Source organism: Mastacembelus armatus, chromosome 8 (genome assembly GCF_900324485.2).
Source record: "Mastacembelus armatus chromosome 8, fMasArm1.2, whole genome shotgun sequence".
NCBI lineage: Eukaryota > Metazoa > Chordata > Actinopteri > Synbranchiformes > Mastacembelidae > Mastacembelus > Mastacembelus armatus.
In genome coordinates, this window is record NC_046640.1 from 12,708,019 (window position 1) to 12,724,269 (window position 16,251).

Consider the following 16,251-nt stretch of genomic DNA (forward strand, 5'->3'; position numbering starts at 1 on the left):
AGCGAACGTTTATTATCAAGTCCAGACCCTCCCCAGCATGCATTGTCCTGTTCAGACACATCACAGGAACAGCAACAGAGGAGTGAGCACGTCCTGTGTGTCTGCAGCTTCACCTTAACATTAGATCCTCTGTAGGAGCAGACGCCTGCTCTTTAGCTTTGACATTTTCTAACCAGCCTTTCTGGAGCCACTGAGACACACAGAACTCGCCAGAATTAGTGTAATTCCCTTTTATCTCATTTCCTGCTGCTGCTTTTGTAGCCGTCATTGGCATCTAAACAGTATTTTTGTATAAGCCGCTTCATGTTTTCTTACCTCTTTCAAGTTTTTACACACCTTTTCTGTTTAGTTTGATGTAACAGTCACAAAATATATTTTTTAAATAAATTATTACATAAATTTGCTGGGAATTAATAGAAAAGTTGACATTTACTACTAGAAATCATTGTTGTTGCAATGGAAAACAATAATCCACTGTACATGTGAAAAAGCCCTCATAACTAATCATTAAAAAATGTTTAAAGATAAGCTTTGGCCTCCCTAAGGGCGCAGTGTGTTTGTTCTTGTCATTGTTATTTAGTGCTACAAAATCTTTAAAGAAAAAACGGGTCATTCTCATGTTGTTTCTCATGGAAAAATTGCCAACAGCTTGTTTTGCTCAACTGTTAGTTACAAGTAAGTGATTTGGTCCCTTACACAAACCTAGAAATATTGATTACCATGAGGTATTCACAAAATAATCAGGAGCTCCCCAGGGTTTGTGCTGTAGTATGAAGAGTCCTCTGTGAGTTGAACAAAGTGACCTAGTGAGGGTTAACATGAGCAGCGCTGTGTTCCCTCCTCCTGACGCTGACTGAGCACTCACACACACTTACACACACACACACATACACACTTTCTCCGCTGGGGCCAGCACAGATCCAGAGAGGAGGGACTGTGTAGCTCTGAAAACCAGCTGCCGTTCGCACAGAGCTGGGGCTTTTCTCTCACTCACTCTCCCCGTTCTCGATTGGACTCATCACTCCATGGGACTCCAGACCTGGCCACCTAGCCAACTACCACTGTCCTCTATGGCCTGCCTTGATGTGGAGACCCCTTCCATCTGCAGGAGTAAATTCAAATCAGGTGCTTTTTTTTTTCTTTCTTTCTCTTGTATTCTTTATTTAAATATCTCATAGCGTAAACATTTGTGCTTTGGTTAATCTTTGCTGATGCCGGCAGCACTGGCAGCAGATTCATAGTGACGTAAACACAGCCCTAACAGGAAATGACAGGTCAGCAGCAAAGCTCATCACAGTAACTCATGCCAAGCATCATTTGTCCAGGACTGACTGTTCTGTTCTGGTGGATAATAACTTAAATTTAGTCTATGAAACAGTCTGTGAGGGATTTAGGAGAGAATATTCATCACTTTACGTTTATACTGACCATGTTTTGAAACACTGCCATGGTTTGTGTGACACACTATGCTTGATTTCACACCTGTAATGTAAGTTCACACTATGAGCCTCATTCAGATGCAGTGCATTACACAGGTATGCCGCTCATCGAGATTCCGATCATTTGCATGTTTCGAATCTTCCTTGTTTGCATTCTTCTGCAGCAAATTCAATTTATGAGAACAGGCCTTGGGTAAACTATATATATATAGTTTAAATAAAACACAACACAGTGGCTTTCAGTGATAAAATCAAAGTAACTGGGATTTTGGTTCTAAGCTAGATTATGGTTTCTTTATTGCAAAGTTCTTTGAAATCAGAGGTGATGAAAATTATTTCTCAGTCCCCAAAGTTAATGAAATATCTGAGGTACATATTGAAATACAGTATTTTGCATCTTACACAGAGTTGGAGGAGGGACGACATTTATGTTTTTTCATTACTTTGAATCTGGCTTCATTTTAAGCTGTTTCACTTTGAGAAATAACAATACTACTGTCCTCACAACCAGTGAGGTATATGAACATTTTGCACTGATATCCATATGACATTAGAAGCAACAACCATACATTCTCATCTGTATGATTTAATTTGTAATTAGTTACTTTGTAGTCTTTAAACCTGATCAATGTTCTGCTTTATTAAATTATTGGATAGCATTAATAAAGATGTATTTTAACTTTGGGCAAGACCATTTGATACTGTAAGTCAACTGCTAAGTTATTTACATTGAATCTACATATTGCAAATGTTAATCAAAATGATTAACTCAAATCAGCTGATATATTAATATGTCAGGAAAAGATGTTAATATGTCAGTAAATGCAATTTAGACCAGTCTACCAGTGAAAATTCAGGTAGACCTTTTGCCCCACATAAAACCATAAAGACCATTTTTGATAAGACCATATAATCTATTCTTTGTTTTTCTGTGGTTATGGGTGCCTGAATCTTTGCTAAAATTGGATTCTGTTTAAAGTCTGGTATTTATAACAGCAGACTCAACAGGACCCAGTGTCAGGCTATTTCTATCCTGAATTCAGTTTTGTCTGGATTGGGGGTATCTGTAAGAACACCAGACATTTTTTTATTTGTCCTGTTTCTAAAAAAGAAAAAAGTTAAATAAAATAAAAACTCCTTTGGGAGACCTCCAGGGATGATTTTCTGAGAACAACATAGGTCTGAGATTAGAAATTACATCAGCAGACTGGGATTTCAGCCTGAGCCCTCTCTCTGTGTTTCTCCACAACCTCTGTTTACGCTCTGCTGGTGAGCAGGAGAGCGGAGCCAGTTTGCGTCACTGTGAGGTTAGCCAGGGTTCGGTTTAAACAGAAGATGACACAAAGTGAGGAGGACCCTGGGCATGACATGTAGCCCCATACTGATGCTCAAATTAAACCCTGTATTCTCTTGTGCTGGGAGGCAGCTTTTAATGTTATTGATATACACTCATAAATTTTCTTGCCTGTGGCAATCTGTCCAAATCACTGTGGATATAAATATTAAGACACAACAATGGCAATTTTTTACAATCTCTTGGTATGATCTGTCTCAGGCTAACCATAGCCCCCTTGGCCTGGGTTTGTAATAGGAAACAGCAGGCGGGGCAGGCACACTGTGTTCCCTGCTCCAGAGTGGATGGACTGCTGTGAGAGTGGACTCAGCCTCCCACCCTTTGCCTCAGCTCTTGTCACTTTGTGTTCCCTTGCCCACCAGTACAAGCCCGTGAAAGTCCCCTCGGCTCTGCACACAACTGGAGATCCCAGCCCCTTAACTACCCCCCAATTTCATGGTTCCCAGGCCTTGTTCTCACAGCTGCCCAGTTTATTTTTGCTAGAGTGAGTCACAGAGGGCTGCTCAGACGCAGCGCCTTTCCCAGGAGAGCTCAGCAGGTCTGTTGTGCATGTGTGTGTGTGTGTGTGTGTGTGTGTGAGTGATTGTTTGTGTGTGAGTGGGAGTAGCTGTTTTCACTGAGTAGAGCTATGTAATACAGCTCCACTTCACTACAGTGGTGACAATAAGGGCCTCGTGTCCTAACTCACACTACCACCTCATTCATCCCCCATCACCCACCACCTTCCCCTTTTTTTCTACATGGAGCCATGTTTTTCTACTGAAATAACATGTCCGTGCTCACGTGTTTATAAATGTTTAAACTCAGATCTTACTACAGTTTATATTGATGGGAAAACAGCACTGAGGACTGCAGACTAGTACTGTATGTGGGGCCTGCATTCAGATACCGATGGCTTTGATGTTACACAGCCACATAACAGATCGCTGCTTCACCATCAAAAGGAAGATTACAATTTAAAACAGTTTATTAAATAGGCACAACTCACTTGGCTCTCTGTAGAGCCATTTCCAGTCCTGCTCATTATCTTGGCTACAGTTCTAACATTAATCCAAACAGATAAAAAGGCTCTATTTGTATTCTGTACTGTATGGACTTTGCTCAACTACATTTGCATCCTACGAAAAGATATTGAATCTCACTGGGAAGGCTGTTAGCCAATCAAATTGCGCTGCTCAAGTCGAGCTGTTGTACAATGTGCTGTATTTTTAACAACGCCACTTAAAACCATACAGGAAGTGAATGGGATGTCTGTGGCAGTGAACAGGGTTTACTGTCAGGCTTTTGGGGTGCACACTGATTGAGGAATAATAAGTACTTTGTTTTATTTGAAGTCTGGAAGGTTTCACAGTTTAAAGCCAGGGATGGTTGTTAGTTGACTCAGCTGAGTTGGCTCCTAATGGTAAATGTTCAACTCTGACCTCTGTGCCTCTGCTCTCTCACAGTCCTCCAGCTCTGTCTGCAGCAGAGGAGAACTCGAGAGCAGCTTGTGGAGCAAGGCATCATGCCGCGTGAGTATTAATTTCACACTCTACCGCAACTCTTACCCATTGCTCTTAAAAAACCTGCAACCCAGACCATAAATATGTGAACAGAACAGTTTGTGTTCTTCATGCTCTGTGTTTCAGTACATTCAATTTGAGTTTAGATTGAATATGAGGAGTAAAGGGGTAAACATGCAAGTGAAAAACATAATGAGGCTTAAAAAATGTTCAAAGACAGTTGGTTTTCCAAAATTAAGAGTTGGATGTGATTTAAAAGCACTTCTACACAGGAAAAATAGAAAATGGAAAGCTATAGATTGAGAGGCAGAGGTTTTGTGGGTTAATGCAGAAACATTTGGATGGTGAAGAAAAACCCTTCTGTAATTGCATCGAGTCGGGAGTGCTCTCCAGGATTTAATTGTACATGTTTCCTTGTCAGAGATCAAGAGAAGACTTAATGAGCATAACCTCAGTGGGTTCATAACAAGACACAAACCTCTGGTCAAAAACAGAAAGGTCGGGTTACAGTTTGCAAAAACATTCAAAAAGAGTTCTGGAAGAAGGTTCTGCTGACCGATGAAACAAAGTTAACTTCTATGAAAATGATGGTGGGGAGGAGAGAATGAAACCAAAGCACATTGCATCATCTGTCTGCCATGGTGATGTATGGCTGCTAATGGACCTGGTAATCCGGCAGAGGAGCATTCTGGTTGCTGAGTCTTAGCCGGGTCGAGTACCCTTGACTGACTAAGTGAAGATGATCTCAGTCTGACTGAGCTGCACTCTACTTGCTGAGGCATAGGGAGACCCTGCTGTAAGCTAGAGGTAGTGGCGGCTGTACGACGCATCAGCAGGGAAGATCCAAAGTGTGTGAGGAGATCTGTGGGTCAAAGACTTTGTTGTTTATGATGTGACCTTGTTGTATTTACTCAAGTAAAAACTTTAAATAATTGTTCCAACACTTCTAAAGTGCTTCAACTAAATTAGACTTGCCCTGGTTTACATATCAGGCTTCCTCGGCAAGAAAATATTATATTGAGTGTTGTAAGTGGGTTAGTTATACTGTACTCATCACTTTAGTCTATAAAGTTTGATGTTTAGTTGATACCTCCTACATAATGAAGATAAACCACCAGCAGCTCCTGTTTTAATACCATTCACATTCAGCCTGTGTACGACCATCCCAGGGTGAGTGTTGTGTTTAAGAGGACGAGCTGAATTTCTGACAGAAGGAAAAGGTAGAAAAAGAGGAAGACATACCTCTTCCTCTTTGTGCTGTTCCCTCTTGAGAAACCTCCTACTGTCAGGTTTTTATCTCCTCTCTGGCTCCACACAGCCACATGAGTCAGCGACTGAGCCTTCAGCAGAGGTCAGTCACCCTGTTTGTTGCCTGGCCAGGCATGGCTTGCACACAAACCTCCCAGGTCACTCTCCACTAAAGCACTGTGCTTCTCCCACACTTACAGGCTTTATGGTAGGTATGCAGTGATGAGCAGAAATGTTTTGCTTTGCTCCTCTGACACACTCCTCAGAGCACCGGCATGTCTTTAAACCAAGCACTGCTCATCAGAGGTGACTTGTTGTTGAGCGTCTGGAGCAGGATGAGTTTATTCTGAGAGTTCAAAGAGCAGCTGTCTGCATGAAACAATCTCTCTGCTTTGAGTCAGTAAAGCTGACACTTCCTGTTTGACTCCCATCAGCTGCTACACATTATTACCGTCACACTCATGAAGTATAACAAAGACAAAGGACGTGGAAAAAAAAAAAAAAGAAAAAGAAATTAGATTGTAGTCGTGTTAGTGTGGAAAGTGATTTCTGTCATGTCAGTTTATTAAGCTTATTACTTCTCAAAGTCTTTGCTGATAGATGTCCACAATTTTAAACAGGGACACAGCCTCCTATCAATAAATGTTTGTTTTTTTTTGTTTCAAGGTGTCATGACAGTAAAAACAGATTAATAGAAATGATCTTATGAAAATATTAAGATAGAGCAAACACCTAAATCAGAAATCATGTGCATTTTACAATGGAAAGAACATTTCCACAGCTTGAGTGTGGAAATACTGACTAAGACTGACGCTGAGAAAAGTTATGGATGTTGTTGATTCACCTTCTTACAGCTCTGAAAACACCAGCTGCCTTTCATGAAAAGATTCGCAGCCTGGAAAGAGCCAGGGTAAGACATCAGCGAATGTCATCAACACTGCAGAATCTGCATTAATTTACATCCAAATTTTATTCTTATAATATTAAAAACATTTCATTTTCTCCACAGACTGGCAACTTCTTAAAGCACAAGCTCTGCAGCAGACCTGAGCGCTCTCAGCTGGTCCGTATGCACATTCTACAAGGTAATCATTTGCTGTGTGTTCTTACTGGATAATACTGTCTAGATAAAATTGATGAATAAGGTGCTTATTCATCTATCTGTTCATTTTTCCTTTTTAAATTGTTTTACAAAGTTCTAACCGGATAAAAGTCTTTGTGAGGTCTGGTTGAGATGGCAGTGAGTCACCTTGAAAAAACAGCTACAGTTAAAAGGCTGACTGATGCGCAATCTTATGTGTGTTTATCAGAGACGCAGGCTGAGCCCTCCCTGCAGGCCGCACAGATGAAGCTGAAAAGGGCCAGACTGGCTGATGATCTCAATGAGAAGATTGCCCAACGGCCTGGACCCATGGAGCTGGTGGAGAAGAACATCCTGCCTTTTGACTCTGGGGTCAAAGAGGTCATCAACGGTAGATTATTATTTTTTTTTTTTTTGTGCTATATGTAGTTTACCCTTTACAGTAACAACCTTGCTGAAACATTGCTCACCATGTTTGATTAATGATTTCTAAATTTTAGCCTTCAGCCTTTCATTTTGTATCAAGGATCGCTCCGTATTTGTTCCAGTGTTATCCTGTACTGACAGGGTGGCTTTAGGAATGGCAGTGTCAGTTATCACTTTGGTCCACACTAAAATATGTCTGGTTGATGTGTTACCATTACATCCTATACAGACACTGATAAAGCATGACGACTAATGATTTTGGCAATATTTTTTTCTTTTCCTCCAGCACCACCATGAAGCTGACATGTTTTTGATTTTTATTAGAATATATTTTAGTGGATGGATTGCCAAACCAATTGAACAGACATTCATGTCACTGTCAGGATGAGTTATCATCACTTTGGTTAGCCCTTAAGTTTTCATCTAGTGCCACCATCAGGTTAAAACAGTAATCTTTCCAGTAATCTGGTCTATGACCAAAACTAATTACATTCCTCAGTCTGAACTGCCAGTGGTGTGAAAATTAGTTTGATAAATGTTTCTCTCTTTAGATTTGATGTATCCTTTAAGTAAAGAACAAGCTGTTTTTGCTTATGTCTTTTTCTAGATGATAAGGCAAACAAGACACCAGATGTGTACAAGTTTGATGAAGACAGCAGCGACGGCTTATCACCAGAACAGCCTGCCAACCAGGAAGCTCCCAGCTCCACCTCAGCCTCCCCACGGGAATCTGGAGGGACTGAGGTCACTACCACCTCCTCTCAATTAAACACTCCCATACAGGTACTACAGTTACAGTTTATAACAACATAAACTGTCCACTCAAGCACACAAACTGGGCATCTTGATCAATTTACTGCACTAAAGTAAAGATTAACCACTGCATTTGACAGTATATGATGCCACTGATTAGAATTTTTCACTTATAAGGATAATATTTTGGGGAACTTTACTAACTCTATGCACACAGAGTGAACTAAATATGCATGATGCATTTATCATACATTTTTGAATGTTGTGCTCATTCATTTGTCAAACAACCTGTTTCTGGTTACACCCTTCCAGTTGAGGGGATTCACAGGTGAAGCAGCTTCAGTGTTCTTATGTACTTTCTCTCTGTCTGCTTTCCTAGCACTCCCCACTACCGAACTTGCAGCCCACATCAGATTTAGTTAACCTTGTTTCCACCAATGAGCAACCAAAGAACCCACCAGTATCTACACCTCAGCCAATCACCACAGCTGTCCCCAGTATCACACCAGGGCCAGTCCTTCTGAAGGTAAGTGAAGTATTTTTAACAGCTGTAAGTTTGACCAAAATCATTTGTTTGTTTTCTTTTGGATATGAGATGAGCAATGATGTCAGAAGGCACAAGTCTGTGTTTTGTCATCCTGAAAGCTACATTGGCTAAGGGGTGAACTGAGAGTCAGCATTCATTTCAAAGAACAACACGGGACATTTGACAAATCATTGGGCTTAAAACTGTGCCAGCCTCAGTTTGTCTTCAATTAGAGTCAAATGACAGACTGACTTTCAACATTCACGCTGTGTAAAATTTAAGCCAAAAATCAAAGGATGGGAGAGAAGAGATAATTTGTACATTTATCATCATTCAGTTATCCTCTAAAACATAGATTGATCTCTCCCCCCTATGGAATATGATGAGGAGAATGATTTTGACAAATTGGAGGGTGTGCTTGCTTAACCCAGGATGAGTTTCATAGCTAGAGCCTGCTTCTTTTATGCCAAGCCATTTTCATGTGTATCCTGTAATTGCAGGTGGTAAAACAATAAAGGTCACTTTTCCACTACCCATTTCCTCATCCTGCAGTTCTCATCGGGTGTCAGAACAATGTTCCACCTCAGTGCTTCAGGCTATAAAAATCTAGTTTCAGTTCCAAGTCTTGCAGTGTTGGTACTGGCAATGCTAACTGTATTTTCCTTTTAAAGTGGATTGAGATCAGTCACAGGGATCAGATATCCTCCAGATGGTCCTCTCAGGTTTAACATGACCCCTTTCTTTGTTGTGTTGTGCTCTGCAGCAAAGCCTGCCCAAGCTTCTCTGTGATAAAACTCGCAGCAAAAAGAGCAAAGAGCCCAAACCTCGGGTGAAGAAGTTGAAGTACCATCAGTACATTCCCCCAGACCAGAAGCAGGAGCTCAGTGAAGTGCCAATGGACTCTGCTTATGCCCGCCTGCTGCAGCAGCAGCAACAGTTTCTGCAGCTGCAGATCTTAAGTCAGCAACAGTACAACTACCAGGGTGTCCTGCCTGCCACACTCAAGTATGGCTCCATTCACCGACACAAACACTCTTCTTACAGAGTCAGAGAACTCACTATGCTGACAAACAGCCTGTGTATTGGTTCCTAACTTTGTGTCAAATTCATTTTTTAACTAACTGAAACAACCCTAAGGAACACATGTTGATTTCAGTTTGTATTTCTGATTTTAATTTTCGACAAACACAATCAAATGCTCACATCTGGTTTTAGAGAAAGTGGAGCTTGGTGTATTAACAGTTCAACCACAGCTGGTATTCCTGCCTGTGGCTATCTTACACAGAAGCTGTTGCTTGTGGAAAGTGGATAATAGTTTAGATTCCCCTTGTCATTTGTACTCCCTTTCTTTTTTTAAGACCAACAACTGAGGCACAAACCAGCTGTTCCAGTGTCCTGAGTGGAGACGTTGTGTCTGCTCCAGTGCAGCCCCGCCACACTCAGACAACCCGCAAGCTGGATCATTTACCACCTAATCTGGATGAGATGAAGGTGACACATTTTTGCTTGCATACAATTGGACCATATGTAAGTCATAAATGCTGCAGAGGAGCCCAAGCAATTTTCTGCGATATATTCTATGATAATCTTTTATATTTACAGGTTGCTGAGCTGAAAATGGAACTGAAACTCAGATCTCTACCTGTTTCTGGGACTAAGACAGATCTGATAGAGAGGCTAAAGTTGTATCAGGAAAACTCTAAAATCCAAACTGCTGCTGCCGCCTCAGAGACAACAGCTGTCACAGCAGCTTCCCAGTCTGAAAACATAAAGTTAACTCCTCCTGTGTCCCCTATAGCCTCCAAGGTGTCCAACCTGGGCATAGATGACAGTAGCAGGGCAGACAGCCCAGCAAGGCTTTCAGATGCTCTCTCTTCAGCTCACACTGCTCCTTGCTTGAACTCCCCACAGAGAGCTTCACAGGAGGAGTGTCCCACAGAGACAAGACCCTATGAAAAGGACTCTGAAAAGGACAAACGTCTGCATGAGAAGCAGCGTCAGATCGAGGAGCTGATGAGGAAGCTGGAGCAGGAGCAGAGGTTGGTGGAGGAGCTGAAAATGCAGCTGGAAGTGGAGAAGAGGAGTCAGCAAGGAGATTCTCCAAATCAGCTCAGCCCTCTCCCTGCCATTCAGGTCAAAGAGGAAAATATGTCCCCCTCAAACTGCTCAGCATCCTGCAGCTCACCTGGTCTGCCAGTGTTGGTTAAACAGGAAGAGGCTGCTGCAGATCAGAGCCACTTAGCTCTTCCAAAACAATTCATCATTGGCCACCAGACCATCACGCAGCCTGAAGCCCTGCAGTCTGTCCGGGCTGGAGCGCAGATCCTCCTGCCTGGATCCCTTCCTGCATCAGCAGTCACTATCCAGCTTCCCACCAGTGGCATCAAATTACACACAACTGCTGTGGGCAGCACAGCCTCAGCCCTCATGCAGACCTCTGGGCAGGTGCCACAGAAAATAGAGGCCACAGTAGCATTACAACAGCAATGCAGCACGCACAACCAGCCACTGACAAGGGTAACACACTACTGGAAACAGAAGATAGTTGAGACAGTCTCCTACAGACTGCCTGAACCTTTCACTATCAGCTGTGATTTTAGTTTTCCATTAAAAATTCAAATACATGATTGTATATGATTGCTCATACGTGTGTGTACCTGAAGTCATACGTTTTCAATGCATAGATATGGAGCACTGTTTTTGATGCAACTGCCTAACATTAATTCATTAATAATCAATTCCACCGTGGGTAATGCTTCTTCATTGTTGCTACAGTAAAAACTTTAGCTAGTTGAAATATGGGTTACTAGAGCAGGTGTAAAGCAAGGACAGACCATAGTGCCCAGACTGCTCTCAATAGTCCTCTGATCTGAGGCCACCATGCAGGCAGAATAAGCAACAGGGCAATAGTCCTTTAGGTCTCCACAATTCTCAGCTACACCCCGTATCTCCTGCTGTTTTGTTAATTAACCTTAAGTAACTCAGTGTGTGTGTGTTGCAATGCAATGTTTTTTCTGTACATGTAGCAGAAAGTATTACATGAATCATATTAGTACATTAATTGCTAAATTGTCCAAATGCCTCTGCAGACCTGGAGGATGGATACCACAGCACTAGGTTTACACAGCACATTTCCAGTGAGTGGATGTTCCGCAGGCGCCTCCTCTAACCAAGCTGCCCATGAAGGACCTATGAATGAGGTAGAGAATGGCTCTTTGGCTCTCTGCTTTCTTTCTTTTTCTGTAAAGCAAGGTGTAATTGTGTTTTGGTTTTTTTGTTTGTTTGTTTGTCTGTTTGTTTTAAAGCCTGGCTTCCTTGCTTATTTGTACAGTATCAGCTGCATTTGAATGATAGTTTGCATGAGGTGTAGCCTGTTTTTCATTTGATGTAAGGGACTGTTGTCGTTTCCTTAGTCTCCCTGTCCCAGCCAACCATCGCTGACCTTGCAGCAGCCAAAATTTATGAACCATGTGTCGAAGTGTAAAGATCCACCCTGCTATGAGGATGCGGTTAAACAGACACGCAGCATGTTAACAACTGTTGAGGTGAAAAAACAACAGTGAAATACATTGTTTAGTACAGTATACAGTATTATTATTAAAATCTTAGTATAGTCACCCAGATATTTACTGGTCCTTTTTTTTTTTTATTTCAAAGCAGGGTCCTGTTGCAGCAAACCAGCAGATGGACGACCTGTTTGATGTGTTGATTGAGAGTGGTGGTGAGAAATACTCGATGTTTTTGGCACCTGTAAATTAGGAAAACTAGAAAATTATTTTTTTTATGTGTCATATTTTATGGTCATCACACTTTATGGCCTGCACCTGTTTTTCAGAGATCTCCCCCTTCATCAGACAGGATCCTCCTAGTATGGACAAGCCTCTCCCTGTGACAGCCAGTGTAACCACCCTTCCTATGAATACGGTTTTATCTCGCCCTCCTCCAGTGGTGCAAGTGGCCCAACTGCGTGCTGCAGCCATGACCTCTGACCCCCAGCTGGACACCCTCCTGGACAGCACCCTGGGGACTGATACCGAGCCACAAACACTAAAGCTGATGGAAGAGTTACACTCACCCATAGTCACCATGGAGGTGGACTTTAATGAAAACACATCACCTTCTGCTTTGGCCCTGCCCACCACCAACATAGACAATATGGATTGGCTGGACCTTACCCTGTCCGTGCCAGCGGAGGGAGTTAACCCTTTGGACATGTCAACACCAGTGGGCGTCTTCTCCTCTGATTTCCTGGACACTCATGAGCTGCACTTGAACTGGGACTGAGTACTGTCAAGGTGAATTCTTACACCTACCAGGCCATTTCAGATAAACATAACTTTTAATACAAGTGAGGACTGCTTTTGTTTTCGTGAGAGAATAAGAGCTTTTGGATGATCCAGCAGCTCTGTTCTGTCTTTTGGCCAAATAAATCAGGTCAGGAATAATCTAATCATGCAGTGTCATTTTAGAAGTTGCTGCGTTGCTTTCCTTTGAGGTTTTTAAGCCTTGTGATTTTCTGGGGAGACTTAAGTGGAATGGGTACTGGCAGTTTAAGCTGAAGATTTGTCTTCAATTTTAAGTTATGGCACTGTTTTGTTATCTAGTTTCCTCTTTGTGATCTCATCTTCACAAATATACATATTGATCATGGTAATAACAGAAAAAACAGGAACATGTTCTGATTAATGACTAGTGGAAAAACTGCATGTAGCTAGTTCAGTCAGTCCTGTCTTGTAATGATGATCATCAGGACGTGCTGCACCTGCAATACGTTATAAACACACAACTGCTGAATGTTTCTTTCTGAAAATACTTTAAAAGCAATTTTATTAACAATTGCAATCACCAACACAGCTACAGTGACATCTGCTGGCCACATCTGACCTAAGCAAGTAAAGGTTTTCTTTCCTAAAAATGCAAAGAATGTCTTGAAAAAAAATCTATTCACTGTCACAGAAACCACAGAATAGTGCCTTTGCAAATGAGGGTCGGTTTGTCTGAGTCATTATTATTACTTACTGTCTGCCTGTGTGGTTATCTGGGGTTTCAAAAAACTCATCTGAATGTTGAAGAAATTGTGAAAAGGACTTGGTTATTTTTATTATGTTTTTTTTTTTTTTCTATCAGCGCATTAGTCCCTCATTTGACAAATATCACCCTTTAAAAGGGATTATGTGCTGGAATGAAAAATATTTCCTTTACTATAATAGTATAAGTCAACACCAAGATTCATGGTAATGCATAGTTTGTATGCCATATGTTTTACACATTGTGTATTTATGTTACCTTTTTATACAAATGTAGCAGTCATTTTGTAAATACAGTGATAATTTGGGATTGCACAATCAGCCCCAGTATGCCATTTACCTTTAAGTGCTTTTCATTAAAAAAATATACAAGGAAAAGCTTAAATTTTGTTTTTTGTTTTTTTTTTTTTTTTGTTCAAATAAACTGGGCTTTTTAGATGCATAGGTTTTGAGGGAGAACTGCACTTTCACATTATTCCAGTAGTTTCACAAATTTAAAGTATTACAGTATATTGAAATCATATTAAGCCTAATACAGTGAAAGATCAAAATGTCCTAGAGATCAAAGACACATTTACATAAAGTCCCTTCCAACTTGTGTGGCATTAAAAATAAGTGATGGAGTGAGATTATAGTGAAAAACGCTCACTATAATCTTCAAGAGACCCGTACTGCTGAAGTACTATTCATCTGATGTCTGATGCCCTCTCAGTCTGAGCTTGGTCATGGTCTTCTACCATGTGCTTTTCGCTCAGAGCTTTTTAACAGTTTTGATTGATGTTCGACACTTTGGGCATCTGTGCGTGGTAGATTTGAACCTATCGAGGCAGAAGGGAATGAGGCAACAACCAGCCACACACCTGCAAAAGAAAGGACAGGCACAAAACAAAATGAGCTAACAAACCTGCCCTACAAGGTCTGGATATCTTCTCATGTAAAGGGAGTGCTGGCGTTTCATACCCAATCAAAGCTGTCATAATGCACACCAGCCAGGTCACGCTGCTGACAGTGGTAAAAGTCTCTGTCACGATGAACTGCCGACACTCTGGACACTGGGTCCTGCATGGACAAGTTGGAAAGCTTTCCACGTCCAGAATCACTGTAGGAGCTGTGAATAGAAGAAATGCATGACTTTAGCAACCCTTTCCTCACAAAACACAAATAAAAACAAACCTCTAGCCATTGCTGTCAAGGCCCTTGATAATACAAAAGCACAAAAATTATTTTGCACGGATAAAGACCTGACTGATACCCAAATCTGTCTGCATCCGTCCTAAGGAATATTTTAGAGGAGCTTGTTCTCCACTTTCTTTAACATATGTCTTGCCATTTGCAGAGAAAAGCACCAAATTGAAGTGTTAAAATAAGCACTTGTGCATCACTGACTCACCAGGGGTAGTAGGAGGAGCCTCAACATAGAAAACGTTGATGCCAGGAGTACAATCACCAGGCACAGACTTATCATTGGAGGTGAACCTAACCTCTAACAAAGAAGAAAAAGGTGGTTATAAGACCACAGCATGGCTAAGGAATGATTTGCTGGAGTAAATTGGGACTAACCTTTCATGCTATTCTTCTTATCACTGACATTGAGGATGGCATTGCGACTTTTTTGGAGTCCAGCACTCCTTTTATTCAGTTGTGTCAGTTTGTCATCAATGTTGTCAATCTCGTACTGATTTGAGGCTGCCTCCTCTAGCAGAAATAAAACAATAGGACATATAGGACAGAAGATATATTGAGGAACTAATATTTTCGGTGAGTAATAGGCAAAAGACTTAGGTACTTTCTCAAGATGAAGCAAAAACCTCTCATTTCTGGCTAAAAATTTCCCTCATACGTCACCTGTTTGTCCAAACTCAGCACGGTTTCTCAACTCCTGAAATATACACAGGATTTTTCTCCTTTCCAGAAGCTGTTGCCTTTTGAGTGAAAGATGTTTCAGCTCTGTGGATATTGACTTCAGATCACTTTCTGAAGCAGTCATGGCTAATGCTAAAAAGACAAGAAAGGACTTGTTAGACTGACATGTTAAAGTCAGTTTACTTTTTGATTGGTATGCAAATTGTTCTGTACTGTAAATTAGAGCAGACAATTGTATCTATTACATAAATATACTGTGGAATGGAAGTAAAGTGAAACTGCAGAAGTAAACTGGATATACGATGTTTTGTATTGTGGATACTCGGTGTTAGTACTATTCAGTGTTTCCCACATTTTTATAAAGTAATTTGCTCTCAAAATTAAATCCAAGCTTTGAAAGTAGTAGCTTAATAGTAGATCAACTAGTGATGTGTCAGGGTCTAAAAATACAATGTATTAGGCTTATAGGCATGATGCTTTCTGTGTTGTGTATATATTACCTTTATGAGGCTAAATTACACAACACAAGAAATATATGTGTTGCTGATCATCTCCAAATCATCACACAATAAACACAGATTAACATGAGGCAAATTCTTAAATTCCTTCAAAGATCGACTGAAAGAAAAAGTGCTCACTCCTTGATCACTGTACCGCCATTGCATTAAGTGTTAGATTAAATGTATATGTCAAAAACAGCTTAAGGTGGTTGGTTATAAAACATAAGATCAAATCAAATGCACTGTGCTCATTACTACATAAGAAGTTAAAACGTTACTCGTTTATACTGATCACCAAGACCCATTCAAACTGTATTAAAGAAAATGTTATTAATATTTTAAAGCGGTCATGTGTTTATTACCTGTATTTTGTGAGCTGCTCCCAGTCTATCCACTACGGTCAACATTCAAACTAGGTTAACAAAGACATGTAGTGTTCACACCAGGAAATATTCAAAATATCAGATCATGTTTACAACCCTCCTCTCTGGAAAATGTTAGAAAATGCTCTTGCAAGCTCAAGTAAAACACA

At 40.9% G+C, this 16,251-nt stretch overlaps 2 protein-coding genes across 4 annotated transcripts; one reads left to right on the plus strand and one right to left on the minus strand.

Annotated features, from left to right (window-relative positions):
* The first annotated feature begins 904 nt into the window (after nt 1-904).
* On the plus strand, nt 905-13,427 carry mrtfbb (myocardin related transcription factor Bb). 2 transcript variants are annotated; one of them, XM_026325046.2, is made up of 14 exons: nt 905-1,125; nt 4,239-4,304; nt 6,398-6,453; nt 6,553-6,628; nt 6,854-7,015; nt 7,658-7,833; nt 8,183-8,329; nt 9,093-9,334; nt 9,688-9,820; nt 9,932-10,846; nt 11,419-11,529; nt 11,743-11,874; nt 11,990-12,050; nt 12,165-13,427. In XM_026325046.2, the coding sequence occupies exons 1-14, from the start codon at nt 1,026-1,028 to the stop codon at nt 12,611-12,613; spliced, it is 2,826 nt and encodes a 941-aa protein (XP_026180831.1). In that variant the 5' UTR covers nt 905-1,025; the 3' UTR covers nt 12,614-13,427. The 2 variants fall into 2 exon arrangements, with proteins under 2 accessions (XP_026180831.1, XP_026180829.1); XM_026325044.2 differs by having other exon boundaries at nt 11,987-12,050; nt 12,165-13,426.
* Nucleotides 13,428-13,753: 326 nt separating this feature from the next.
* Nucleotides 13,754-16,205, minus strand: LOC113140926 (cell death-inducing p53-target protein 1-like). 2 transcript variants are annotated; one of them, XM_026325047.2, is made up of 6 exons: nt 16,082-16,205; nt 15,202-15,360; nt 14,917-15,051; nt 14,747-14,839; nt 14,317-14,464; nt 13,754-14,216 (listed from the first exon to the last, which is right to left on the minus strand). In XM_026325047.2, exons 2-6 carry the CDS (start codon nt 15,341-15,343, stop codon nt 14,108-14,110), a joined length of 627 nt encoding a protein of 208 aa, XP_026180832.1. In that variant the 5' UTR covers nt 15,344-15,360; nt 16,082-16,205; the 3' UTR covers nt 13,754-14,107. The 2 variants fall into 2 exon arrangements, with proteins under 2 accessions (XP_026180832.1, XP_026180833.1); XM_026325048.2 differs by having other exon boundaries at nt 15,202-15,351; nt 16,082-16,147.
* Nucleotides 16,206-16,251: the final 46 nt, after the last annotated feature.

What these genes read in the sequence shown, in the direction of transcription:
- mrtfbb (XM_026325044.2), top strand. Translation starts at nt 1,026, where the DNA reads ATGGGACTCCAGACCTGGCCACCTAGCCAACTACCACTGTCCTCTATG. An exon ending in GGAGCAAGGCATCATGCCGC is followed by an intron (nt 4,305 to 6,397) that starts GTGAGTATTAAT and finishes ACCTTCTTACAG; the next exon opens with CTCTGAAAACACCAGCTGCC. An exon ending in GCAGCCTGGAAAGAGCCAGG is followed by an intron (nt 6,454 to 6,552) that starts GTAAGACATCAG and finishes TTTTCTCCACAG; the next exon opens with ACTGGCAACTTCTTAAAGCA.
- LOC113140926 (XM_026325047.2), bottom strand. Translation starts at nt 15,343, where the DNA reads ATGACTGCTTCAGAAAGTGATCTGAAGTCAATATCCACAGAGCTGAAA. An exon ending in TAAGAAGAATAGCATGAAAG is followed by an intron (nt 14,840 to 14,916) that starts GTTAGTCCCAAT and finishes CTTCTTTGTTAG; the next exon opens with AGGTTAGGTTCACCTCCAAT. An exon ending in GGCTCCTCCTACTACCCCTG is followed by an intron (nt 14,465 to 14,746) that starts GTGAGTCAGTGA and finishes TTCTATTCACAG; the next exon opens with CTCCTACAGTGATTCTGGAC.